At 37.5% G+C, this 27,891-nt stretch overlaps 1 protein-coding gene across 1 annotated transcript in view; it reads right to left on the minus strand.

Annotated features, from left to right (window-relative positions):
- shot (dystonin-like protein short stop) overlaps positions 1-27,891 on the minus strand; it is a 1,739,701-nt gene that overhangs the window by 171,547 nt on the left and 1,540,263 nt on the right. Inside the window, exons 80-81 of the mRNA XM_090380932.1 lie at positions 18,495-18,682; positions 8,743-8,872 (exon numbers count right to left, since the gene is read on the minus strand). Coding sequence (XP_090237058.1) covers positions 8,743-8,872; positions 18,495-18,682 — 318 coding nt within the window. The remainder of the gene's footprint in view (positions 1-8,742; positions 8,873-18,494; positions 18,683-27,891) is intronic.

The following is a 27,891-nucleotide window of genomic DNA, read 5'->3' on the forward strand; positions in this document are numbered from 1 at the left end:
TACTATATATTGCTGTGCCATGTCATTTTAGTTTAATCTAGGTGGAACATTTATATGTGCAAAGGTATTTCAACAATTTTTACAGTGCCAGTTCAGTTGAGTTATTAAATGTAGTGATCTCATGGTCTTATCCAACAGCAGATTCAAAAATTTCTAGAGGAATTAGAAAAGGTATCTGAAAATGAGTCTGGAGAGGAGAGTGGAGATGAATTTAGAGAGGAAGAAAGTGATGAATGGATTCTTAATGAAAGAGGTGCTAGTAGTAGTAATGAAAATAATACTTTTGATCTTTGTACATCAAGTGATAACTGCAGATGATAATACATGGCATCAAAATCGTGAAGATACTTCTTCTTTGCTGCCCAAAAGATACTTCTTTTGGGCAGCAAAGATACTTCAAAATCTGGGAAGTTATAAAATCTGGTGGTCCTTCAACTGTAATTACAAAGGAACATATTATTATTACTACTTAGCCACATGGTGCAAGGAAGCCTGAGGCTTATGCTGCACAAGCCAAAAAAAAATTACCACGTTACCCTGAGAGAGAGAGAGAGAGAGAGAGAGAGAGAGAGAGAGAGAGAGAGAGAGAGAGAGAGAGAGAGAGAGAGAGAGAGAGAGAAGTAGAAGGGAATCACTAATAAAGAGAAAAATAATGATATCTAGCTCAGGATCCTGGGTGTGCCAAGCCCATACTCACCAAATATTAGCCCCTGAGGATAATTCGTGATAATCCTGGACCAACTCCTTATTGTTATTTGTTGTTTTAGGAGCATTAGCAACTAAGGCCATATTGCTCCGGAGATATGCGGTGGTCATTCCCTGACCTTTCTGCATCCTCCGTATTTAGTGGCTCATGGGCTCGAACTCTGGTCTAATCAAGAAGCGTGTGCTACGCACTGCTGCTCCTGTCCACCTGGCTAGGGAGGCACCTCACCAACTCCTTATGCAAGATGAAATTTGTGTATGGATTCTAAGATAAGTGCATTTCATTTATTTGTAGAAACTTCAATGATAAAACACACACATGGAACTGCACTGAAATCAAGGCACGAAGATAACTGAAAGATAATAATTGGTCTACATCTATTCAAGAATTTGATGCTTTTATTGCTGTTTTTTTCATTCACAGAGCATACGGTGATATAATTTAGACCTAGATAGTTTGGGGGGGTCTCAATTTTTTCATGATATAATGTGATGTAACAACTTTAGTGAAATTAAGAGGTCCCAAAAGATTTGACATAAGTTCTTCAAGGAAGGAGCATCTAGGAAATGATAAATTTTATTTGCTTCAGAAATATGGTGCAAATTTATTTCCAAATGCTTGCTTACATATGTAGCAAACATTTTAGCTGGATATAGATGAGCAGCTATTTCCAATTAAAGCTAGATACTGATTCACCCAGAATATGACCAGAAAAACCAAACAAATCTGGTACAAAGTTCTGGTTGGTAGCAGAGACACAACTTCAAAATATCTACTGAATGGCTTTTCTCATTTGGGGAAAGATGATATGTGCCCAGATAGTCAACATTTTCTGAATGTATCATCCTAAAAGCGATAGAAACATTTTTGAATTGAGGTAGAAATGCAAATAGCGATAACTTCTTTACCAGTTTTGAATTGGCAAAGAAATTAGTCCAAAAACATACTACTATAGTGGGAACTGTGAATTGTGCTCGTAAAGAAGTTCCAAAGTTCATAAAAAAGAAGGCAGAATTATACTCAACTTCAGTTTTAACTTGACGATTGTACTCGGGCTAAAGCAAATAAAAATGTCATAAACTTGAGTACATGTCCTACAAGTGTTGCAATATGTAATGGTGCCAAGAAGAAGCCGGACACAATATTATATTGAAATGAAACAAACAAAGTATGGGGTTGATGTTTTTGACCAAATGGTTAAAAAATAGGTTCACATAGATGGCGGATTCACATCTTTTATATTATATTAGATCTTGCAGTAATCACTGTTCAGTTTATTTATAAAGAAGTGACAGGGAAAGTTATGAAGGGAAGGGATTTTATATCAAATCTAGTTGAAAAATTCAGAAAAGAATATATAAATTCACAGAAAGCAGAAGCTCAAATCAGTAACAATAGAGGCCATGTCAAAGACATCAATTCCAAATTAGGCAATGAAAGGCAAATAAAACTACAGAAATGCGCACTGTGTGTAAAAAGTATGCACGTGGAAAGAGTCCAGGAACTGTTGAAAAAAATTGTCATTTGTTTAAATTGTGCAAATTAATTTTTAAACTTCAGTTTATTTCCTAGACAAATTGTGTTAAAATTTTTGCTGTCAGAAATATTACTTTTATGAGAATTACCATAAGCACAACACTATGTACCGTTGCCAGTTACTTTATATCAATGCTTATAATACAATGTTGTAAACACAACTTAAAAGTTTATTTTATGTACAGCAGTCAAATTGATCGGCAACTGTGGATTCACGTATTTTTGCTAGCTGGCAGTTCTACGATTAAAATAACTCTACCCTATTCTGTGACATTCATCTGTTGCCTCTATTGATCTCTCAATTCCACTAATTGGGATATTAATAGAGAAATTCTAATCATTTTGAATTTTTTAACTTCCTTTCTTTGAAATTCAACTTTCTCCAATTCAACTTTCCTAATTTTCCTTGGCAATTTCAACATTCACAACTCCATCTGGCTCAGCTGGTCAAAATGCTAAGACTTTTGCAATTATTAATGACCTCACACAGATTATTCACTAAACTACTTGACAATCCAAAACACACAGCCAACACTCCTTGATCTTTTTTTCAAGAGAAACCCTTCCAAGTAAATCTTCTGATGTCAAAGTTCACAGATCATATCAGTGAAATTCTTCTTAAAGGGATGAAATCCACACTCCACCTTAAAATCTTGACCTTGATCCAAACCTTGGTTTTCTAATAAATGTGCTAAGGCTATTCAAAATAAGAATTTTGCATATTGCAATTGGCTTGCATTCAAATATCCACATTCATTTTATGCTCATACAATTGTAAAGCACTTATTAATCAATCCAAACTATAAAAACTTTCGATGTCAGAAGAATTTTGAATAGTCTTAATGCCAAGGAAACACCAAATTCTCATGGTATTTTTCCACTTGTTCGTAAAACCTGCACTTTGGAGTTTACTCCTCTTTCTTATTCCATTGGTGTTTTTCCTTCTGCTTGGAGATTTTTATTATTATTTTTTAATGACAACTCCAAACATGAGAGGTATTAGAACCTATACTACTCAGTACCATGCTGCACAGGTTGAAGATGAAAGAAGATATTTGTTGACTTTGCTTGAATTTGCCTGAATTTTCTCAGGTCCAGCCATGTCCTTTCTTGTTTTCTTATGCTGTTATCCCCCCCCCCGGATCCACCCTCATTTCTCAACTTTTGACATACCTGACTATTACTATATATAGATACACATAATTTCTTATAGATGCCAAAATGGTGACAAATCCCTCCCATCCAATTATTGTTCCGTTGCATTGAACAAGTTAGTGCATAGGATAATGTTAGTTCATAGTAATCACCGAAGTAGGTGAAATGGCATTATTTTTAATATATCTTGTATTGTGAATATGACAATATGAGATATACAATTGATATACAATATATAATTGCAATATGACATATAATAAAAATGATGACATTTCACCTAGTTCAGTGATTATGAATTAACATGATGCTATGCACTAATTTATTTGATTAGTGAATTTTCCGTAGTCTGAGGCTTTTGGCCCTAAAACTTTTTTAACGTTCCACTGTTTGTTTGTTTGTTATTTGGTTTTTAGGAGCATTAGCAATAAGGCCATATTGCTCCGGGGATATGCGGTGGTCATTCACTGACCTTTCCGCGTCCTCCGTATTTGGTGGTCATGGGCTTGAACCCCGGTCTAATCAAGAAGCATGTGCTAAGCACTGCTGCTCCTGCCCACCTGCCTACGGAGGCAACAACGTTCCACTGCACTTACTTCTACTCTTTCTAAAGTAATGGAGAAATCCATCAACCAACAACTCTTAAATTATCTAGAAACTTTCCATCTAATCATTGATTGCCAATATGGTTTCCGTCAGAGCCGATCCACTGGTGATACACTGGCTTATCTTACCTATCCATGGACAAATTGAATGGAAAAGTTTGGTGAAACTCAAGCAGTTCCTCTTGAAATTCAAAGGCTTTTGATCATATTTGGCATAAAGGTCTTATGGTTTGCCAACAGTTTTTTATAATTAGATATCCTTTTTCTTTCGGACTGTTCACTGTGGATGATGGTAAACATCTTTATGCCTTCTAACTTCTCCACTAATGCTGGTGTTCCCCAAGGTTCAAGTTTCTCCTACCCTTTTGCTTTTGTATATTAAGGACCTTCTTCTATTGGCTGGAAATCCTTTCCATAGTTTTGCACACTGCATTCTACTTTCCAGTTTGTGAAACCTTGCCTTGTACAAACAATTTTAACTTCTTGAATATCCACTACCAATTCCTTAAATGATAATTTCCAGGTAATTCAATTCTCCAGTGGGGGAAAAGATAACTTATTTAACTGTAATACTAAAACACAGTCCTGTCTTATATCTCTCAAAATGGATTCTTCTGGTCCTATGCGTACTTTCAATGACACTCAGATTTCTAGAGAACATCATGCCAGAGCAGGTCATGGGGTATTGTCAATGATATACAGGAATTTTGCTAGTAGGGAAAAAGAGGTGATTATCCCTTTGTATAAGGCAATGATCAGACCATGTCTTGAGTATGCATACAGGTCTGGAGGCCTCATTTTAGGAAGGATGTCGATTTGCTTGAGCATGTACAGAGACGGGCAACAAGATTGGTGAGGGGAATGAAGGGATCCTCTTAACAAGAGAGGCTTAAGTTCTGCAAATTGCAGTGGCTGGATACTAGGCACCTGCAAAGTGATCTGATTGAGGTGGGTAAGGCCTTGAATGGGTTTGAGCATGCTGAATTCTGATAGGATTCTCCCGCTTGCTCAGATTATGAACCTGAGAGGGCATAAATTCAAATTGAGGAAAGACAGTTGTAGAATAGATGTGCAGAAACTTATCTTTAGCCAGCGGGTAGCTAATTGCTGGAACAAACTTCCATCTGCTGTTGTAGAAGTTGATAGCTTAAATAAATTCAAGGAGGAACTGGACAAACTTTTAGAGGGAATGGATTGTGAACTTGATTTTATTATTTTTTTTTTTGGCTGATGCTACATATGCTTGCTTTCTTGCATCAAATGCCTCCATTACTATTACTTAAATATCTCTATTAGGGATTATCTGACTTCTAATCTCTCTTGGCATAAGCACATCACAAATATTATTTACTCTGCATTTAAAAATCTGGGTTTTATCTTTTAGTTTCAGCATTGCTTTTTTTATTCTAAACAGCTACTAACTCTGTACATATCTGAAATTCATCCTACCATGGAATATGTTCATACATCTGGTGCAGTGCCGGCATAATCTCCATCAGGCTTCTACATTCTGTTCAAAAGTTAATTGAGTTAATTAATGATCCATCTATAACAGTCTCTCCACTCTCTGTCTCACAGGTGTCCCATTTTTATTGCACACCTTTTCTATATACTTCCATGGCCAATGCTCTTTTGGTTGGTGTCTATAATTCCTGCTCTCTCTTCCAAACCAGACCGAATGTGTGCTGCAACCAGTCAGCATCCTTTTACTGTCCAACTTCAAACTCACAGAACCAACTTTTCTTCTTTCTTATTTATTCCATCAACTTCTGTTCTTTTTTTGAACAAACTCGCTTCATGTATTTCTTGAAAGTTACAAACTACAGATATTCAAGTGCTATGTCAAGAAGTATCTTCTTTTGTCTTCTGTAACTTCCTCTCAAACTATAGATTCTAATACCTTTAGCATTTGGGATTTTCATAAAAGGAAAAAAAAAAAAAATACAAAAACCTGCTGGCTGATAGCAATTTTCATGCATCTATCCCGTATCCATCATTCCTCAATATAAATTTCTACTTGATCATATGTGAATAAATTTGTACCTGCTCATATGTGAATAAATTTGTACCTGCTCATATATGAATATAACAGAGAGTGGTAATCAATGGACTGCACTGAGAGACTCCACTAATGTTATTAGTAGAGTCCCTCAGGGTTCAGTGTTGGGGCCATTGTAGTTTTCTGTATTTATTAATGATATTGATGATGGTATATCAGTCTTAATGTCCAAGTTTGCAGACGATACGAAGGTCGGCAGGGTTGTTAATGACATTAATAACAGTATGCTGCTGCTGCTGCAACAGGATCTAGAAAAGTTGAGCAGATGGGCTGAGAGGTTGCAACTGAAGTTTAACATTGACAAATGTAAAGTTTATATATGGGAAGCAGCAATCCCAGAGCAGTGCAGATGGTCTGCAACAGGAGTTCATGGTGTCTTGTCAAAGATATATACAGGAATTTAAATTTTTCTAGTAGGGATAAGGAGATGATTATCCCCTTGTATAAGGCAATGGTCAGGCCACACCTTGAGTAATGTATACAGGTCTGGAGGCCTCATTTTAAGAAGGAGGTAGAGCTGCTGGAACGAGTACAGAGAATGGCAACAAGATTAGTGAATGGAACAAAAGGTTGCTCTTATGGAGAAAGGCTTAAGTTTTCCAAATTACAGTGTTTGGTGACTAGGCACCCGTGATGTGATCTGACTGAGGTGTATAAAGCCTTCAATGGTTTGAGCATGCTCAATGCTGATGGCATTCTTCCTCTTGCTCAAAATAATCACCTGAGAGGACATAAATTCAAATTGAGGAAAGACAGTTGTAGAATAGATGTGCAGAAGTTTCCCTTTAGCCAGCGGGTGGTTGATCGTTGGAACAAACTTCCATCTGTCGTTGTATAAGTTGATAGCTTAAATAGATTCAAGGCAGAACTAGACAAATGTTTGGAGAGAGTAGATGGGTGAAATGAGAAGGGTTTTTTTTTTTTTTTTGGCTGATGCTATATAAGCTTGCTTTCTTGCATCATGTGCCTTTACTAATGCTAAATAAATTTGTGCCTGCTCATCCTTCAAAGAAGGAATTAAGGAGAGATTAAATTCTTTTTCTTCTTCTTAGAAGGATGCCATCAGTTTAGCTCACTCAATCCATTAGACACCTCAATCAGACCTTCAATCAGTATTTTCCACGGAACAGAAGTCAAGCTTATATGTCTGCAATTACTCACTTCATCCTATGATCCGTTTCTGTAAATTGTTAATCAAAGGATGCTCTCATAATTATGGCAAATGGTTTGTATACAAGTTTTGCTGCTTTTCTGAATATAACTGGACAGATCTTATATGACCTGAGTGTCTTATTTACATTTAGATTTGCTGCCTCCATAGCCAGGTGGGCAGGAGCAGCAGTGTGTAGCACACGCTTCTTGATTAGACCGGGGTTCGAGCCCGTGCCCACCAAATACGTAGGAGGCGGAAAGGTCAGGGAATGACCACCGTATATCCCCGAAGCAATATAGCCTTAGTTGCTAATGCTCCTAAAAACCAAAGAACAACAACAACGTTTAGCTTCGATAATTTCTCTTCCATATTCCTCTCAGCTATATCAAGATCATTTTATTTTACTCCCTATAATTTGATATACTTCTGGCCTCCTCATCCTTACAAAATTCTCCATGTGGAATGTAGATGCAAAATAAATATTCTGTTTGTCAGCAACCTGAGTAGGGTCCTCAACAATTAAACCATTAATATCAAATGGACCCATACGATCCATTCCCTTTCTTCTAGTGTTTATATCAGTAAAGAAACCTTTGTTATTTTTCTTTGCATTCTTTGTGCGACTCCTCTTATAGTCTGCCTTAGATTGCCTAAACCACTTTATGACTTAAATGTAGACTTTTAAGATGTTATAAATTATCTCCTAATTTATAAAGCATATTCCATGCATGTTTCTTTTTTGGCACAAATCTGATCAGTTCATGTGACATCTATATATGTCTATACCTTGAGCAGTATTTCTCACTTGGTATAAGAAGACTAGTATCTTCTCTCAGAATGCCTTCTATTTACAATTTTTTTTGGTAACATCAACAGTTGGTCCCACTGATTAGAATTAAAAAAAAAAAAAAAAAAAAAAAAACTGTCTGTGACAACTGTAGTCGCCTTTACAAAAGCAAAATCCCTTCCTTTTGACCTTTACAGTAGTTAAATCTTTAAATAAATCCCATATCAATACATTATAATCAGTGACACTTAGTGGTTCTTTTATCTGCAGATTCTTAATGCAGTTGTGACTGTAACGTGAGAGTGAAGATAAGTCATTCAATAAATCCACCAAAGCATCAATATTTGGAAAGATAAAATACTCCATTATAGGATGTACTGATTTGTTGGCTCAGTCCATTTGTCTGTATAGTTGTTCATTACACTCACCACAGTCATTAAACCTATAACACACTTCTATGCTTGTTGTTTTCCCAATGTTTATGTCATAAATAAACTGACTAAATATTGCACTGATTACCTCAACCAACTGGACACAGTGCCTTAGATTCTATTTGCTTCTGAACTAAGAGCATAACTCTCACCCACCATCCTCACTGTCCTTTCGGTACACATTTTACTCCCATATTCAAATTCTATATCCCCCGAATAGTCTGAATAGTCTGAATATACACAATTTCTTATATAATAACTTAAATTTTCTAGAATATGAATTGCACACAAATTATAAATATAAACAAAATACCTCTTTAAGATAATTCAGTTTATCTTGTAAACGACGTTGTCTTTCCATAGCTAGAAGCCACACAGTACGCCATTTATCTACAAGTTCTCTTGCTTTTGGATTTTTGATGTCTGGCTCAAGAGGAGTTTTACTGTAAAACAGAATATACATTCTAAAATGAGAATTCAAGAGTCATTTAACATAATGCCTTTATAATGCCATCAAGCACCTTTATATCTTAACTTTGATGAATACACAACAACAAAGTTTGTGAAAGAGCATAGAAAAATATAATTAATAAAGTTTATAAATAAATAATAATGTTTTGGCAAAATCTAGTGTCCCAGAATTTATGGCTGTTGCCACTATCAGTGAGTATTGTAGAACTCTGTTGCACCCAGAATATGTCTAATCTTTTGCAAGATTAACAAATTAGTTACAATCAACAGCTGTCTACATTGGTCCACTTGATAATAATGGTTCGACTTGATGATCCTGCTCAGATAATTGATAATCTGAATGAGTATTTTGCATCTACATTCACACAGGAGGAGTTATTAAGGGAGGAAAATGCCAGAAGTTTATCAAACTGTAACAGGGTGATTAATGATATTGTAATAACTGAGAGCAAAGTGGAGGACAAATTGTTGAAGTTAAACATAAGAAAGGCACTTGGGGTGAATAGAATCTATTCAGTTATATTAAAGGAGGTGGCAATGGAAGTAAGAAAACCCTTAGCCATAATTATGAGAGTATCCTTGGACTCAGGGAAAGTCACTAGGGACTGGAGATGTGCAAATGTGACCCCAATTAACAAAGGAGGGACTAAGGGTGACACGAGTAATTACAGACCAGTTAGTTTAACTTCTATTCCGGGGAAAATAATGAAGTCACTGGTTAAAGATGCATTGCAGGATCATCTAGATAAGACTGGGTTTGTCTAGATGCATTGCAGTATCATCAGACACAGAATGGGTTTGTTAAGGGAAAGTCTTGTCTGACAATTCTGATTGGATACTATGATGTGGTTACAAAGGAGCTAGATGCAAAAAATAATTTTGATATTATATACTACGATTTCATATTTTGTATTTGTGTGGGATAATAACTCAACTATCCAGTTGTCCCTATTAGACTTAAAAAAGCAAAAAGGTAGAGGGAAAGTAATAGTAGGAGGGGAAGAGGAAAAGAAACAGTGTAGAAGAATGAAAGGGACAGTAACTCCTTCAACTCACACCACTAAAAAACTCCTCGAATAGGCAACACTTCCCCAGTGGAGAAGGCTGTTGTTACCTATTCTTGGAAACTTCGGACATCATCAGGCTCCCCCTGGTGCCGTTTCAGGGCTATTTGGCCCTTCTTCGGTGGGTGGGTGGGTATCCAGGTGATGCCCTTCTTCAGTGGGTGGGTGGGTACTCGAGTGATGCAATGATGGCAAAACAGTTATGAAGAATAACTCCACAATATGAAAGATGCCTGATGGTGTATCATGTCTTTAGACTTTAAAGCGTTTAGGGTATAAGCCTCAAGCTATGGAGGAGTTTAGACTATGTATAAATATAGTGAAACGCATCAGAAATACATAGCTATATCTGAATAAATCAGAATTAGTAAAAACGGCATCGTTTTAAGTTATATCTCATATTGTGAATACCTTCACAACGAGTTGCCATGATATTGCAATACTTCGAATAAGTAAAGCTTCACCTAAGGAGAAAACTAATGTTACTTATTCTCAGATGGATAACCAGACGGCACCGTTTCAGGGCTATTTGGCCATTCTTCGGTGGGTGGGTGGGTACTAGAGTGATGCAATGATGGCCATCATTGCATCACTCTTATCATTAGTAAAAACGATGCCGTTTTTACTAATTCTGATTTATTCAGATATAGCTATGTATTTCTGATGCATTTGCACTATATTTATACATAGTCTAGACTCCTCCATAGCTTGAGGCTTATGCCCTAAACGCTTTAGAGTCTAAATACATGATACACCATCAGGCATCTCTCATATTGTGGAGTTATACTTCATAACTGTTTTGCCATCATTGCATCACTCGGGTACTTACCCCCACCCACCCACTGAAGAAGGGCCAAATAGCCCTGAAACGGTGCCATCTGGATGGTAGTATCCATCTGAGAATAAGTAACATTAGTCTTCTCCTTAGGTGAAGTGTTACTTATTCAAAGTAATACAATATCATGGCAACTCATTGTGAAGGTATTCACAATATGAGATATAACTTAAAATGATGCCGTTTTTACTAATTCTGATTTATTCAGATATAGCTATGTATTTCTGATGCGTTTGCACTATATTTATACATAGTCTAGACTCCTCCATAGCTTGAGGCTTATGCCCTAAATGGGGTTGCTGTTTCCCATATGTAAAGTACTACATATGGGAAACAGCAACTCCAGAGTAAAGTATCAACTCTGTGGTACTACACTGACAGTGGTAGAGAATGAAAAGGACCTTGGGATAATTGTGCAGGCAGTATTTGAAGTTCTCTGAGCAGTGCAGACGGGCTGCAAGAGTAGCTCATGGGATTCTTATGCTTGCTCAGATTATGAACATGAGGGAACATAAATTCAAATTGAGAAAAGACAGTTGTAGAACAGATCAGTGGAAATTTGCCTTTAACCAGCAGGTGGTTAATTGTTGGAACAAACTTCCATCTATCATTGTAGAAGTTGATAGCTTAAATAAATTCAAGGAGGAACTGGACAAGCTTTTAGAAGGAATGGATGTGTGAAATTGTTTTTTTTTTTTTGGCAGTGCTACATAAGCTCATACGCTTGCTTGTTTTCTTGCATCGCATGCCTCCATTACTACTACTACACTGTATATGTTTGCATATTAAATGCTAACAGATTATGCTTGCATTAGTTATTAGCAAAAAAAACCAGATTATATTTATCCTGGGCTGACACTGTATATGATTAACTGATAAGTCACAATGGATACTTTCTACATGAACAGCAACATTTTGAATCATAAAAAAACACACTAGATATTAATAAATCATCTATATGTTATCATTATATATTAATAAAACACCAATTATGATAGCATTAGATATTAATTAAACACAGACTATAATAGATTTAGGCATTCATTTAACCATTGATTCAAGAATGTGTTCTAAAAACTGTTACTTTTTTAGTCCAAAAACTGGTTCGCATATGAGATTGTTGTGTGTGCATATATGTGTTCGTGTGGTGGTGCTCCTACCCTAATATCATTTGTGTTCATAATCCAATCACAACTGAAATTGAGAGTATGCATACGTATCTATGTTATTTTCATGTTTGGGCAAAATGGGTATAAATGTATATATTAGGTGTGATAAAAGCAAAGTTTGGGACTGACTTTGTAACTTGAATCAGTTAAAAACATCCAGTTAAAAGTTATGCAGTGTCCAAAAAACAGAATAACACATTCAAGGTATTTCAAGGTTGTTAAGTTACTAAGGCAAAAGTTATTGAGGCTATATTGCACCTATTAAAATCCTGCAAGAAGAAGCATATTTCTTTCAAGATCTCTTACTCAGAAATGGAGTCATATTGAAGCAATAATTTAAGAAGGGTAAAGATTTCTTCAAAGTTTTGACTACCTTCTAATACATGTTGTTGAGTTAAAACTTCACACAAGAATGAGACTGAGTGTAATGTTATCATTTGTTGCTTTTTTAGCACATACAGTGGACAGTAAATGATTAAATTGTAAAGAATGGCATACAATCTAATTGTATATTATATAATTAAACTATAGAGTAAGCAGGATTGGTAACTAGTGAACAGATGAGTTAAGTGAGTGAGGCCAAAATGTACAAGGGCAAGAACAACTTCTTCCTGTCGGTCTTTCTACAGACTAAGAGATTTGCATTTTTAGATGCAGAATTCACTTGTTCAATACCTAGAATTCCAGAATTTCATGGAATCCATTAAAATTTAACTTTCTGCTATTTTATTTTAAGCTGATCAAGTTTGAGTTGAGTTGTTCAACTTTTTTGCCAGTTCAAGTTTTATCTATTTATTTTTTTTTTTGAGTGGGTGTGAGTTGGGAGTACTGTGAAGTGTTACAAAGCTAAGAGAACAGCTTATTATTATTATTATTAGCCATATGGTACAAGGAAGCCTGAGGCTTATGCTGCACCAGCCAACATAATAACATTTGCATTATAACTCTGTAATGCAAACAATGCATTCCAGTGGAATGCTGTTAAGAAAAGGAGGAATTAATAAGAAAATTGGGTTGAATAAACTGCATGTACTGCATGTACATGCAGTACATGCAGTTTATTCAACCCAATTTTCATGCAGCTTACAGATGTTATACATCTCTGCAGGAGTTGTCCATCCAGTTCAGATCCATTGGATGGATGACTCCTGTAGAGTTATCCATCCACATGCAATCTGCTGTACAGGATAATTCCTGTCCAATCCGTACAACAGATTGGACAGGAATTCTGCAAGAGTCTGCCCAGACACGATAGGAGGGAGTATATGATGAGAGCCCTGTCGATCAATTCGGCCCTGGAAAGATTGTGCAGGGCGCAAGGGGTAGAATTTTTTTCAGCCTAGTCTGTACTTGTTAACAGGAGAGACTGCTTCTACACAGATGGGATACACTTAAATAGAAAGGGTACAGGAATGTTTGCTGATGCTACTGAGGCAGTGTTAGGTGGGTCGGAAAACTGCTAGATTGGGGGAATACAAGGACTAATAGATTAACAGTAGCCACTGGCAGAGGAGAAAGTGATTCTTGCACTGCTTCTATTGGAATGAACAGCAGCCTGGAAAATAAGATGCAGGATATTTCAGAGACTGCTGGGAATCATGGGGGTACAAGTAAACACATGGGTTGTGTTAGAGTGGCTAAGAGGAAGAGCAGGTGCATGTATACTTGCGTGTACACCAATGCTAGGAGTTTAGTAAATAAATTTGATGAATTTGATGTATTGCTCAAAACATCAAAGGCAGATATTGTTGGGATTTCAGAGACGTGGTGTCACACAGATATAAGGAATGCAGAACTGGAATTTGGGGAGTACAATGTCTACAGAAAGGATAGCCAGGATAGGAAGGGAGGAGGGGTTACGCTATTAGTTAAGAAACACATAAAATCCAAGGAAGTGAAGCCAGTCGACATCGCTGGACAGTGCAGTGTCGAGTCAGTTTGGTGTGACATAAGCATTGGGAGATCAAAATTGAGAGTAGGAATGTGCTATAGGCCTAATGACTCTGATGAGTATAACAAGAAACTGTACAGAGAAATATAGTGGGCCAGTAAATCAGAGAGTCTTATAATGGGGAATTTTAATTTCCCATATATTGACTGGAATTTGGGGGCTGGTCACTCACACACTAGCAAGGCTTTTGTGGATTAACTGGATGATTGTTTTCTACATCAGCATGTTCGGGAGGAAACTAGAGGGAGTAATACTCTTGATTTGATTATCAATAGTGATTCTTCATGCATTAAGAATCAGCAGATGAATGAACCACTAGGTGGCAGTGATCACAGTGTGCTGAAGTGGGATTTACTCAAAGAGGTAACTACCATTAGGGGTAAAGGGAAGTGGTATTGCTTTCATAAAGGTGACTACAAGGGACTGAGACAGTATTTAAATTCTATACAGTGGGATCAACTGATGATGTTACCAACAGCAAATTTAAAATGGGAAGCATTCAAAGAACTTATCTTGGAAGCTACTAGGCTTTACATATATCTTTAAATATATCCTGTATATCAAGGTTTATGCCTAAATGGATGTCAGATGAACTAATTAGACATATGGCAGAGAAGAAAAATGCATGGGATACATACAAATTAACACGTGACACAGAAGCCTATGATAGATACAAGTTGATCTGTAACCAAGTTACAAAGGAGGTTAGGCAGGCGAAGGCAGATTACGAGAAATCCTTGGCAAGGGATGCGAAGAAAAACAGCAAAGAGTTCTTTACTTATGTAAACTCTAGAAGGAAGGGGATGAATCAGATTGGTCCACTTGATATCGATGGGTCAACTGTTGATGATCCTGCTCAGGTAGCTAACAAACTAAATGAAAATTTTGCATCGACATTCACACGTGAGGAGTTATTCAGCGAGGGGAATGCCAGAGGTGTATTCAACTCTGGCAGTAAGCTAGAGAATCTTGTAATAACTGAAAATGATTCAGTTATTAGTCTCCAGACCCTGTAATTTGCAAAACTTAAACCTTTCTTCGTAAGAGCAACCCTTTGTTCCATTCACTAATTTTGTTGCCCTTCTCTGTACTTGTTCCAACAGCTCTACATCCTCCTTGAAATGAGGCCTCCAGGCCTGTATACAGTACTCAAGGTGTGGCCTGACCATTGCCTTATACAAGGGGATAATCACTTCCATATACCTGCTAGAAAAATTCCTGTATATCATTGCCAAGACACCATGAGTTACTCTTGCAGACCATTTGCACTGCTCAGAAAACTTCATATCTTCCTGCACAATTACTCCCTCCCTCCCAAAGTCCTTTTCAATCTCTACCACTGTCAGTGTTGTACCATACATTTGATATGTTACTCTGGGGTTACTGCTTCCGATATGCAGTACTTTACATTTGTCAATGTTCAACTTTTCTAGATGCTGTTGCAGCAGTGTACTGTCATTAGTGTCATTAACAACCCTGCAAACGTGGACATTAAGCCTGATATACTATCATCAATAGCATTAATAAATACAGAAAACAATGGAAACAACACAAAACCGTGAGGGACTCCACTAATAACATTAGTCCATGAAGAGCAATGTCCACTGATTACGTCTTCTCCCACTCAACCATCACTTTATCCATAGCAGCAATTTGCCTCCAATGCCACACTGCTCCAATTTGTGCAGCAGTCTTCCATGTGCAACAGTATCAAAAGCTCTTCTAAGATCCAAATATATGATACCAAAGTTATTCCCTGCATCCAGTTCCTTTGTGACCACATCATAGTATCCAATCAAATTGGTCAGACAAGACTTCCCCTTAAAACAATGCTGTGTCCAAGCTATAACTGAAGTCTTGTCTAGATGATCCTGCAGTGCTTATTTAACCAGTGTCTACATTAATTTCCATGGAATAGAAGTTAAACTAACAGGTCTGTAATTACCTGTCTCCCCCTTTGATCCTCCTTTGTCGATTGGGGTCACATTTGCACATCTCCAGTCCATGGGTACCTCCCCTGACTCCAAGGAAACTCTCATTAATTATGTCTAAGAGTTTGTTTACTTCCTTTGCTGCCTGCTTTAATATAACTGGATAGATCCCATTCACCCCCAGGTGCCAAGAAGTTAAGAAACACAGTCCAAGGAAGTACAGCCATTCGACAATCCTGGACAGTGCAGTGTCAAGTCAGTTTGGTGTAACATAAGCACCGGAAAAGCAAAATTGAGAGTAGGAGTGTGTTATAGGCCTAATGACTCTGACGAGTATAATAAGCAACTGTATAGGAAAATTGAGTGGGCCAGTAAATCGAGAGTCTTATAATGGGGAATTTTAATTTCCCAGATATTGACTGGAATTTGTGGGTTGGTTGGGCACTCGCACATTAAGGCTTTTGTGGATTTATTGGATGATTGTTTTCTACAGCAGCATATTCGGGAGGCAACTAGAGGGAGTAATACTCTTGATCTGATTATCAGTAGTAATTCTTCATGCATTAAGAATCTGCAGATAAAGGAACCACTAGGTGGCAGTGATCACAGTGTGCTGAAGTGGGATTTACTCAAAGAGGTAACTACTATCAGGGGTAAAGAGAAGGGTTTTTGCTTTCGTAAAGGTGACTACAATGGTCTGAGACAGTATTTAAATTCTATACAGTGGGACCAACGGATGATGTTACCAACAGTAAATTCAAAATGGAACGCATTCAAAGAATTAATCATGGAAGCTACTAAGCTTTACATACTAACTAAGAAATATTGTTCAAGGTTTAGGCCTAAATGGATGTCAGATGAAGTAATGAGACATGTGGCAGAGAAGGAAAATGCATGGGATACATATAAATTAATGGGTGACATGGAAGCCTATGATAGATATAAGCTGGTCTGTAACCAAGTTACAAAGAAGATTAGTCAGGCAAAGGCAGATTATGAGAAATCTTTGGCAAAGGATGCAAAGAAAAATAGCAAAGAGTTCTTTATTTATTTAAATTCTAGAAGGAAAGGGATGAATCAGATTGGTCCACTGCATATTGATGGTTCAACTGTTGATGATCTGCATAATCTCTTTGTACGTGTTCCCCCACAAGCTAGCAGTTTTCTGACCGTCCTAACACTGCCTTGATAGCATCAGCAAATATTCTTGCACCCTTTCTATTTAAGTGTATCCCATCCCTGTAGAAGCAGTCTCTCCTGTTAACAAGCACAGACCAGGCTTAGAAAAATTGTACCCCTTCAGCCTTGCACAATTTCTCTATGGCCGAATTGATTAACAAGGCTCTAAACATATACTCCCATCTATTGTGTCTGGGCAGAAATGCAGACATTTTCAAATTCAAGCCTAATTCACGGCTCTTTTTTCAACAGTGACCTGTAATTGTTAAGTAATTCTGCTAGTCTCCTACTTTTAACATCATTAGTGCCAACGTGTACAACAATATCACCTTTTGTGCCCTTAAAAGATGATATCTGCTCAACATCTGCCCATCATCCTTTGTCGCTGGCAGACATACCCTGGTCCTGTTCCGCCTATCCTTTTCGCACAATATGTTCCTCCTCCTTTTCCCTGACAATAGAGTCACCAACAACTACCGTTGAAGATACTGAAATTTATCGTATATATTTTTGCTGTTTTTGATTTATAGAAAACAACTGTCACAAGTAACTGTAGAAACTTGAGAGTTTCTGCAAGGATACTGATTATTTTCTTGGAGAATGACATTCCTTGTCCATTGCTCTTTGAGATTGGGGATATTTTCATATCCCCAATATTTTCATATCCCCAAGCCAAGGGATATTTTCTATTTGAATTTTATTAAAGATTAGACAGATGGTGGCATTCTTTATCACAGTAACAAACTGTACCCAAGAAACCTTTCTGTGCTTTAGCTTTAAGGCTGTCTTATACAATATAAGGTGTGAAGCAGGTTCCATGCTTTATTTTTTTTCTTTTTGGCACTGGTATAGGCTTCATTCCACATATTCTTAGCGTATCTTTTTTTTTGTTGAAGAAGATTAGGATGCTTCAGTAGCTGCTGCCAGAAATTTTTTTTGGTGATATGCCCAGCAACTTCATCTATGGATTTTACCTTACTTGGTCACTGAGAGAAAGACAAAGAAATCAACTAAAAGAAGTTAATGCTAAGCATACTGCCAAGTCAGCTTTTGAGAAATCTGATGTTACTCAATAATGGTTTATTTGAATTCTATATGCAATCAGAAAATGATCAATGAATGGCATGGAATGAATAATCTAAAATGTCCATTCCATATAGTGCTAATATTTATTAGCAGTTATTCAACTGCTAATAAATATTTGTTTGTGTGATTATGTGCTTGATTCAGCAATTACAGATAGTACACAGCTATAGCCTCCCATGTGCCTGTGTCTTCTGATAACAAGTGTTAACAAAGGAAAAAATTATTATTAAATTTTTTAGCAATAAAATTGCTACCTGCTTTACGTCCTCTTGAGAAGGCATAGAATGAACATGATTTTAACAATGTTTAACTTGTAAATAAAATAAAGTTTACAACACATTCAAAAATATATCATTTGAATCAATAAACTTATACTTACGTAGGTGCAGTTGATTTGCTACTAGAGCCAGGAGTAATTCTTCCTGATTTTCGTTCATGAGCTGATTCATGTCTTTCCCTTCCTTTGTCTTTAGTTTGTGATTGATTTGTAATTTGACGTTTTGTTTGGAATGCTTTGGTCACTTTTTCAACATCTGGCTGCCGTTTGGTCATATCATCCATAAAGCCCTGTTAAATAGTTTAAACTTATTCTTCATTTATCCAATTTATAATTAAATGTGTGAACACGTTCAAAAAACAACAGTACTATATATGAGGTTTATGCGAAAAGTAATGCACAAAAGCAGTTAATTTTAGATGAATTTATTTTATAACACAATTTATGCTAAAAAAACCTTCATTGTAGTCTCCTTTATTATTATGCAGTACATTGCATGTGATTGCTTTCCAATGTTCAGGTAATTTTTGAACAGAGCCGGAACTAGGGAGGGGCGCCAGCCCCAGGTGCAGCATTTTAAGGGAGCATCCGACCAATTATATATTTTAAAATTGCTTCATTTTTGATTTAATTACAGTCGGACCTCTGTTTAACAAACTTCTTTATAGCGAATTTTTTGAATTCCTTTTGGTAATTACATTTAAAAGTTTCTGTAGAATGTAGAAAATTTCCATATAATGAACATATTACGAGAGACTTAACTTTGTATGTTTTGTTTCCATCTCCGGCCTTTAGGCAATTTAAGCAATTAGAAAGCACAAACTAACGGTTAAAGGGATTACCATTTCACAATGTAAGTGGAATGTAAGACATATGAAGCCACCTATCCCACATACCAAGAAGTCATGCTAGTCAACAGCTTTCTATAGCCAGTCAAAAGATTAAGGCATATTTCCAACATGGATAATTGCTACTGGTCAACTTGTGTTCTTTGTTTAAAATAAAAATAAAAATTTTATTATAAGAAATACTGCATTATTTTTGTACGTGCTACTTATGATTCCAGAAATTGTGATTTTGTGAGAGTGAAAAAAATTATAAATGTGGGATTTATAATCACTTACAGAAAAAAATATCAGGGAGGAACAGTGTTTTACAAATTTCGAATATAACAGAGAAACTCCAATTACAAACTTCTAGTAAGTATGGCCCGTTTTGTGATATCACACTTCTGAGCTTTTTGGTTTGTCCTCCAGTGCTAACCACTGGAGGACAAACAAAATTTTTCAAATATCTGTTATTTCAACAGATATTTGAAAAATCATGTTTTATCAATTCTGCAGATATAAAATCTGTAACCCCTTTACAATTCTCCAATTCATTCATGAATATTGTCTAATAGAATCTTATCTAAATATGGAATAGCGTTATGAATTTTTTTTATCCTGCCTGTAACAGTAGCTTCTTGGGAAAGATCCTTCAAAACAAGAAAAATTCAATTAAAATAATTCACCTTCATTGCATATTTTTAGTTAATGTTATAATGTTAAAAGTACTATATTTCACAGTATTTTGTTTCTATGATTTTATACTAGATATATAAACATAAACTACCTGGTTTTCTAATTTCTTTGTAGTTTATATAGAATTAAATTCTCTGTAAATATACACGAATATTTGTAAGTTTTTTTTTTCTGTGATATTTTTGTTTTGTTATATTCATTGTATTATTTAACTTATTTTATTAATAAATATATGCAAATCGAAAACTGTTGCAATAGTAATTTTTATAAATTCATAAAGATTGCAGCGGCATAGCAAGGGACGATACAGAGGGGGAATTTCCCCCCAGACACCAAGCTTCGATGCCCGGGCATCGATGACCCTAGCTACGCTACTGAAAGATTGACTACCTGCATATAATGGGGGCGTACTTATAGCACTTTTGCCCCAGGCTTAGGATTGCCTAGTTCCAGCTCTGTTTTTAAATTTGTTCAATTGCCTCCCGAAGTTAAGCTGTCTGATGTTTTGGATCATGGCCGCACTCCACACTTTTAAAGACAGAAATCTTCAACAATGCAGTGGTTCCTTGAGTTTGAGGAACAGATAATAATCACGAGAACTCTATTACATGAGGATTATAATGCAGAAAGGTAGGCTTCCCACTTCTAATTGGTGAAAACAAACTATGCAGACTCTGTGATACAAGCTGTGCCTTGCATTATCATGGAGTATGAGCATACCAGCTTCCAAAATCTGTTATCATGGAGTATGAGCATACCAGCTTCCAAAATCTGTTATCATGAAGTATGAGTACACCAGCTTCCAAAATCTGTGGTCACTACTGACAAATTTTTGGACTTAATTTCTGATGAAGAAATGATGCTTAGTAGTTTCCAGTTACTGATCTACCCAGTGGCAATAATACCCTCGTAAACTTAGGCCATGATGACCATTTATTTCAACTCTGATTATTATCAGTAATATTTTGAGGGGCATTACCATTATCATTTATACAAGGAGCAAGAGAATGATGCCAGCAGTGAGAAAGATGGATTGCAAAGTAGCAACACATACGACATACCCGATATTCTCCTGATGACGAGGTAGAACATGCATTGAAGAAAATGAAGAATCGGAAAGCCCCGGGGGAAGATGAAGTTACTGTAGAGTTAGTAAAATTGGGAGGAAGAGACATAACACAAAAACTGGCAAGGCTCTTCACAAAGTGCATTAGAAAAGGTGTGATGTCTAAGCAGTGGAATAATGCAATCATAGTTTTGCTGCATAAGAAAGGAGATAAATCAGAAATTGGAAATTATAGACCAATTAGCTTGTTATCCCACATCTACAAGTTGTTCACAAGGGTCATTACTAACAGATTAGAAAGAGTACTTGATGAGAATCAACCAAAAGAGCAAGCTGGCTTTAGGACTGGATTCTGAACTATGGATCACCTTCACGTAATATCACAGTTAATGGAGAAAGCAAATGAATATGAAACACCATTATGCCTGGCATTTGTGGATTATGAAAAGGCATTTGACTCCATACAAGCATAAGGCAATGTTTTGGGCACTGGAAAGACAAGGCATAGATACCCAATATATTATGATTTTGAAAAAAATATATGAGTGTGCTACCTCCTTTATTAGACTAGACAAAGACAGTAGCAAATTTAAAATCGAGAAAGGAGTTAGCATTAGCAGAGGCATTTGATGCAAGAAAGCAAGCTAATGCAGCATCAGCCAATAAAATAAAATAAAATTAATAAAAAATAACCACTTCCACTTCACCCCTCTGTTCGTTCGAAATACCTGTCCAGCTGAGCCTTAAACTTATTTAGGGCTATCAACTTCTACGACAAGGGATGGAAGTCTATTCCACCAACCACCCACCTGCTGGCTAAAGGCAAATTTCCTCACGTCTATCCTACATCTGTCTTTTCTCAATTTGAATTTATGCCCTCTCAGGTGATTATTCTGAGCAAGAGGAAGAATACCATCAGCAATGAGCATGCTCAAACCATTCAAAGCTTTATACACCTCTATCAGATCACCACACTGGTGCCTAGTCCCCAGACACTGTAATTTGCAAAACTTAAGACTTTCTTTGTAAGAGCACCCCTTCTCTTACTCGTTCCAGCATCTCTACATCCTTCTTGAAATGAGGCCTCCAGACATGTATACAGTACTCTAGGTGTGGTCTGACCATTGCCTTATACAAGGGAATAATCACCTCCTTATCAATGATAGAAAAATTCCTATATATCATTGACAATAAACCATGAGTTACTCTTGTAGCCCGTCTGCACTGCTCAGAAAACTTCATATCTGCCTGCACAACCACCCCCAAGGTCCCTTTCATTCTCTACCACTGTCAGTGTAGTACCACAGAGTTGATATGTTGCTCTGGGGTTACTTTTTCCCATATGTAGTACTTTACATTTGTCAATGTTAAACTTCATTTGCCACCTCTCAGCCCATCTGTTCAACCTTTCCAGATCCTGTTGCAGTAGCATAGTGTCAGTAGTGTCCTTGACAACCCTGCCAACCTTCGTATCGTCTGCAAACTTGGACATTAAGCTTGATATACCATCATCAATATCATTTATAAATATAAAAAACAATAATGGACCCAATAGTGTACACTGAGGGACTCCACTAATAACATTAGTCCACGATGAGCAGTGTCCATTGATTACCACTCTCTGTCTTCTCCCCCTTAACCACCCCTTTATCCATAGCAGCAATTTGCCTCCAATGCCACACTGCTCCAATTTGTGCAGCAGTCTTCCATGTGCAACAGTATCAAAAGCATTTCTAAGATCCAAGTATATAATATCAAAGTTATTCCCTGCATCCAGTTCTTTTGTGACTAGAGTTTACATAAGTAAAGAACTCTTTGCTGTTTTTCTTTGCATCCCTTGCCAAAGATTTCTCGTAATCTGCCTTCACCTGCCTAACCTCCTTTGTAACTTGGTTACAGACCAACTTGTATCTATCATAGGCTTCTGTGTCACGTGTTAATTTGTATGCATCCCATGCATTTTTCTTCTCTGCCATATGTCTCATTAGTTCATCTGACATCCACTTAGGCCTAAACCTTGAACAATATTTCTTAGTTGGTATGTAAAGCCTAGTAGCTTCCAAGATAAGTTCTTTGAATGATTCCCATTTTGAATTTGCTGTTGGTAACATCATCAGTTGGTCCCACTGTATAGAATTTAAATACTGTCTCAGTCCATCGTAGTCACCTTTACGAAAGCAATAACCCTTCCCTTTACCCCTAATGGTAGTTACTTTTTTTAGTAAATCCCACTTCAGCACCATGAGCTACTCGTGCAGCCCGTCTGCAAGAGTAGCTCATGGTGCTGCAAGCATATCTGCCTGCACAACCGATGAGTTCGACAAGGAGACACAATATCTCCGAAGATGTTTACTGCTGTCCTTGAGGAAGTTTTCAGAAGATTAGACTGGTTGCAGAAAGGAGTCAATGTGAACGGAGAGTACCTAAACTATTTACGATTTTCAGATGACATTGTGGTCATAAGACATGATCCTAAAGAATTAGAGGAAAATCTTAATCAGTTATGCACAGTTAGTAAGGATTTTGGATTAAAGATGAATATGGCTAAAACAAAAGTAATGATGAATAAGTATGCCACGGAAATGGAAATAATGATTGAAGGAGCAGTAATTGAAAAGTCATATACTTATCTGGGACAAGTTATTAGCTGTAATAATGATAAATGGCTGGAAGTCAAGAGAAGAATAAATTTTGAATGGATAGCATTCAAGAAATATAGTCACATACTGAAGAGCAATATCCCAGTTTGTCTGAAACGTAAAATAATGAATCAATGTATACTCCCCACCATGACTTATGGAAGTGAAACTTGGGCACTCACCAAAAGAATGGAAGAGAAGCTGAGAACTACACAGCGAAGAATGGAACGAATTATATTGGGAATCAGACTGTTAGATAAGAAGAGAAACACATGGATTAGGCAGCAAACTCAAGTAAAGGACATTCTTATCAAAACTAAAGAACTAAAATGGTCTTGGGCAGGACACATAGCTCGAAGACATGATGACAGATGGACTAAGAAAATAACAGAATGGTACCCAAGAGGAGCTAGAAGAAAACCTGGAAGACAAAGGCGGAGATGGATAGATGAAATTCATGAGTTTTTGGGTAGTAAATGGATGGCCGGTGCTCAAAACAGAAGGAACTGGAAAGTTGCTGGAGAGGCCTTCATCCCGCAGTGGATTGAAAATGGCTGATGATGATGATCATTATCATTGCCGACCGGGCTAGCCAGGTGGGTAAAGTGCCTGCCTGGCAACCCAAAGGTTGCGGGTTTGATTCCCGCCTCGGGCTTGGATCAAAGTACTGCAAAAACCTTTAGAGGTGCACTATGGCCACAGAAGCCAATGCGCCAACAGCTACCAAAAAAAAAAAAAAAAATCATTATCGTTAGTTGAGGCACATGATGCAAGAAAGAAAGCTTATACAGCATCAGCCAAAAAAAAAAAAAAAAATTCCCCATTTCTCCCATCCGGTCATCCAAATGTTTGTCTAGTTCGGCCTTAAATTTATTTAAGCTATCAACTTCCACAACAACTGATGGAAGTCTGTTCCAGAAATCAACTACCAGCTAGCTAAAGCCAAACTTCCACACACATCTATTCTACAATTGACTTTCCTCGATTTGAATCTATGCCACCTCAGGTTCTTTATCTGAGCAAATTGAAATATCCCATCAGCATTGAGCATGCTCAAACCATTCAAGGCCTTATACACCTCAATCAGATCACCTTGCAGGTGCCTAGTCTCCAGATGCTGCAACTTGCAGCACTTAAGCCTTTCTTTCTAAGCACACCCCTTTGTACCTCTCACCAATCTTGTTGCCCTTCTGTGTACTCGTTGCAACTCTAGATGCTTCCTAAAATGATGTCTCCAGACCTATGTGCAGTACTCAAGGTGAGCCCTGACCGTTGCTTATACAGGAACTCCGCAACTTAAGGAAATTTTACTTTACGTAAAGTTTTGCCGGCTGGTGCAAATTTTAAAAAAATCGTGGAAACATATTTCGCATCTCGTAGGATGCAAAATACCGACAAAATGCCTTGTCGATCAATTCGGCCCTGGAAAGATTGTGCAAGGCTCAAGGGGTAGAATTTATTTCAGCCTGGACTGTACTTGTTAACAGGAGAGACTCCTTCTACAGGGATGGGATACACTTAAATAGAAAGGGTGCAAGAATATTTGCTGATGCTATCAAGGCAGTGTTAGGTGGGTCGGAAAACTGCTAGCTTGGGGAAACAAAGACGAAGAGATTAACAGTAACCACTGGCAGAGGTGAAAGAGATTCTTGCACCGCTTCTATTGGAATGAGCAGAAGCCTGAAAAACAAGATGCAGGATATTTCAGAGACTGCCGGAGTCATTGCGGTACAAGTAAACACATGGGTTGTGTTAGAGTAGCTAAGAATAGAAATAGGTGCATGTATACTTGCGTGTACACCAATGCTAGGAGTTTAGTAAATAAATTTGATGAATTTGAGGTATAGCTCAAAACATCAAAGGCAGATATTGTTGGGATATCAGAGACGTGGTGTCACACAGATATAAGGAATGCAGAACTGGAATTTGGGGAGTACAACGTCTACAGAAAGGATAGACTGGATAGGAAGGGAGGAGGGGTTATGCTATTAGTTAAGAAATACATAAAATCCAAGGAAGTGAAGCCAGTGGACATCGCTGGACAGTGCAGTGTCGAGTCAGTTTGGTGTGACATAAACATTGGGAGATCAAAATTGAGAGTAGGAGTGTGCTATAGGCCTAATGACTCTGATGAGTATAATAAGATAGTGTACTGGGAAATAGAGTGGGCCAGTAAATCAGAGAGTCTTATAATGGGAGATTTTAATTTCCCAGATATTGACTGGAATTTGGGGGCTGGTCACTCACACACTAGCAAGGCTTTTGAGGATTTATTGGATGATTGTTTTCTACATCAGCATATTCAGGAGGCAACTAGAGGGAAGAATACTCTTGATTTGATTATCAGCAGTGATTCTTCATGCATTAAGAATCTGCAGATAAATGAACCACTAGGTGGCAGTGATCACAGTGTGCTGAAGTGGGATTTACTCAAAGAGGTAACTACCATTAGGGGTAAAGGGAAGTGTTATTGCTTTCGTAAAGGCGACTACGATGGATTGAGACAGTATTTAAATTCTATACAGTGGGACCAACTGATGATGTTACCAACAGCAAATGCAAAATGGGAAGCATTCAAAGAACTTATCTTGGAAGCTACTAGGCTATACATACCAACTAAGAAATATTGTTCAAGGTTTAGGCCTAAATGGATGTCAGATGAACTGATGAGGCATATGGCAGAGAAGAAACATGCATGGAATACATACAAATTAACACATTACACAGAAGCCTATGATAGATACAAGTTGATCTGTAACCAAGTTACAAAGGAGGTTAATCAGGCGAAGGCAGATTATGAGAAATCTTTGGCAAGGGATGCAAAGAAAAACAGCAAAGAGTTCTTTACTTATGTAAACTCTAGAAGGAAGGGGATGAATCAGATTGGTCCACTTGATATCGATGGGTTAACTGTTGATGATCCTGCTCAGGTAGCTAACAAACTAAATGAATATTTTGCATCAACATTCTCACATGAGGAGTTATTTAGCTAGGGGAAAGCCAGAGGTGTATTCAACTCTAGCAGTAAGCTAGAGAATCTTGTAATAATTGAGAGTAAAGTGGAGGAGAAATTTTTTTTTTTTTTTTTTAATAAGAGGCAGATAAACACAAGAAAGGCACCCGGGGTGGATGGGATCTATCCAGTTATATTAAAGGAGGCAGCAAAGGAAGTAAGCAAACCCTTAGCCATAATTATGAGAGCTTCCTTGGACTCAGGAGAGGTACCCACAGACTGAAGATGTGCAAATGTCACCCCAATTCACAAAGGAGGATCAAAGGCTGACACAAGTAATTATAGACCTGTGAGTTTAACTTCTGTTCGAGGAAAATTAATGGAGGCACTAGTTAAAGAAGCACTGCAGGATCATTTAGACAAGACTTCAGCTATAGCTCAGACACAGCATGGTTTTGTTAAGGGGAAGTCTTGCCTGACCAATTTGATTGGATACTATGATGCAGTCACAAAGGAACTGGATGCAGGGAATAACTTTGTTATTATATACTTGGATCTTAGAAAGGCTTTTGGTACTGTTGCACATGGAAGACTGCTGCACAAATTGGAGCAGTGTGGCATTGGTGGCAAATTGCTGCTGTGGATAAAGGAGTGGCTGAGGGGGAGAAGACAGAGAGTGGTAATCAATGGATACTGCTCGTCGTGGACTAATGTTATTAGTGAAATCCCTCAGGGCTCAGTGTTGGGTCCATTATTGTTTTCTGTATTCATAAATGATATTGATGAGGGTATATCAAGCTTAATGTCGAAGTTTGCAGACGATACAAAGGTAGGCAGGGTTGTCAAGGACACTACTGACACTATGCTGCTGCAACAGGATCTGGAAAGGTTGAGCATATGGGTTGAGAGGTGGCAAATGAAGTTTAACATTGACAAATGTAAAGTACTACACATGGGAAACAGCAACCCCAGAGCAACGTATCAACTCTGTTGTACTACACTGACAGTGGTAGAGAATGAAAGGGACCTGGGGTGGTTGTGCAGGCAAATATGAAGTTCTCTGAGCAGTGCAGATGGGCTGATATATAGGAATTTTTCTAGCAGAGATAAGGAGGTGATTCCCTTGTATAAGGCAATGGTCAGGCCACACCTAGAGTACTGTATACAGGTCTGGTGGCCTCATTTCAAGAAGGATGCAGAGCTGCTGGAACGAATACAGAGAAGGGCAACAAGATTAGTGAATGGAACAATGGGGTGCTCTTATGAAGAAAGGCTTAAATTTTGCAAATTACAGTGTCTGGAGACTAAGCACCAGCGA

Source organism: Mastigoproctus giganteus, chromosome 9 (assembly GCF_048544385.1).
Source record: "Mastigoproctus giganteus isolate SK-2022 chromosome 9, ASM4854438v1, whole genome shotgun sequence".
NCBI classification, from domain to species: domain Eukaryota; kingdom Metazoa; phylum Arthropoda; class Arachnida; order Uropygi; family Thelyphonidae; genus Mastigoproctus; species Mastigoproctus giganteus.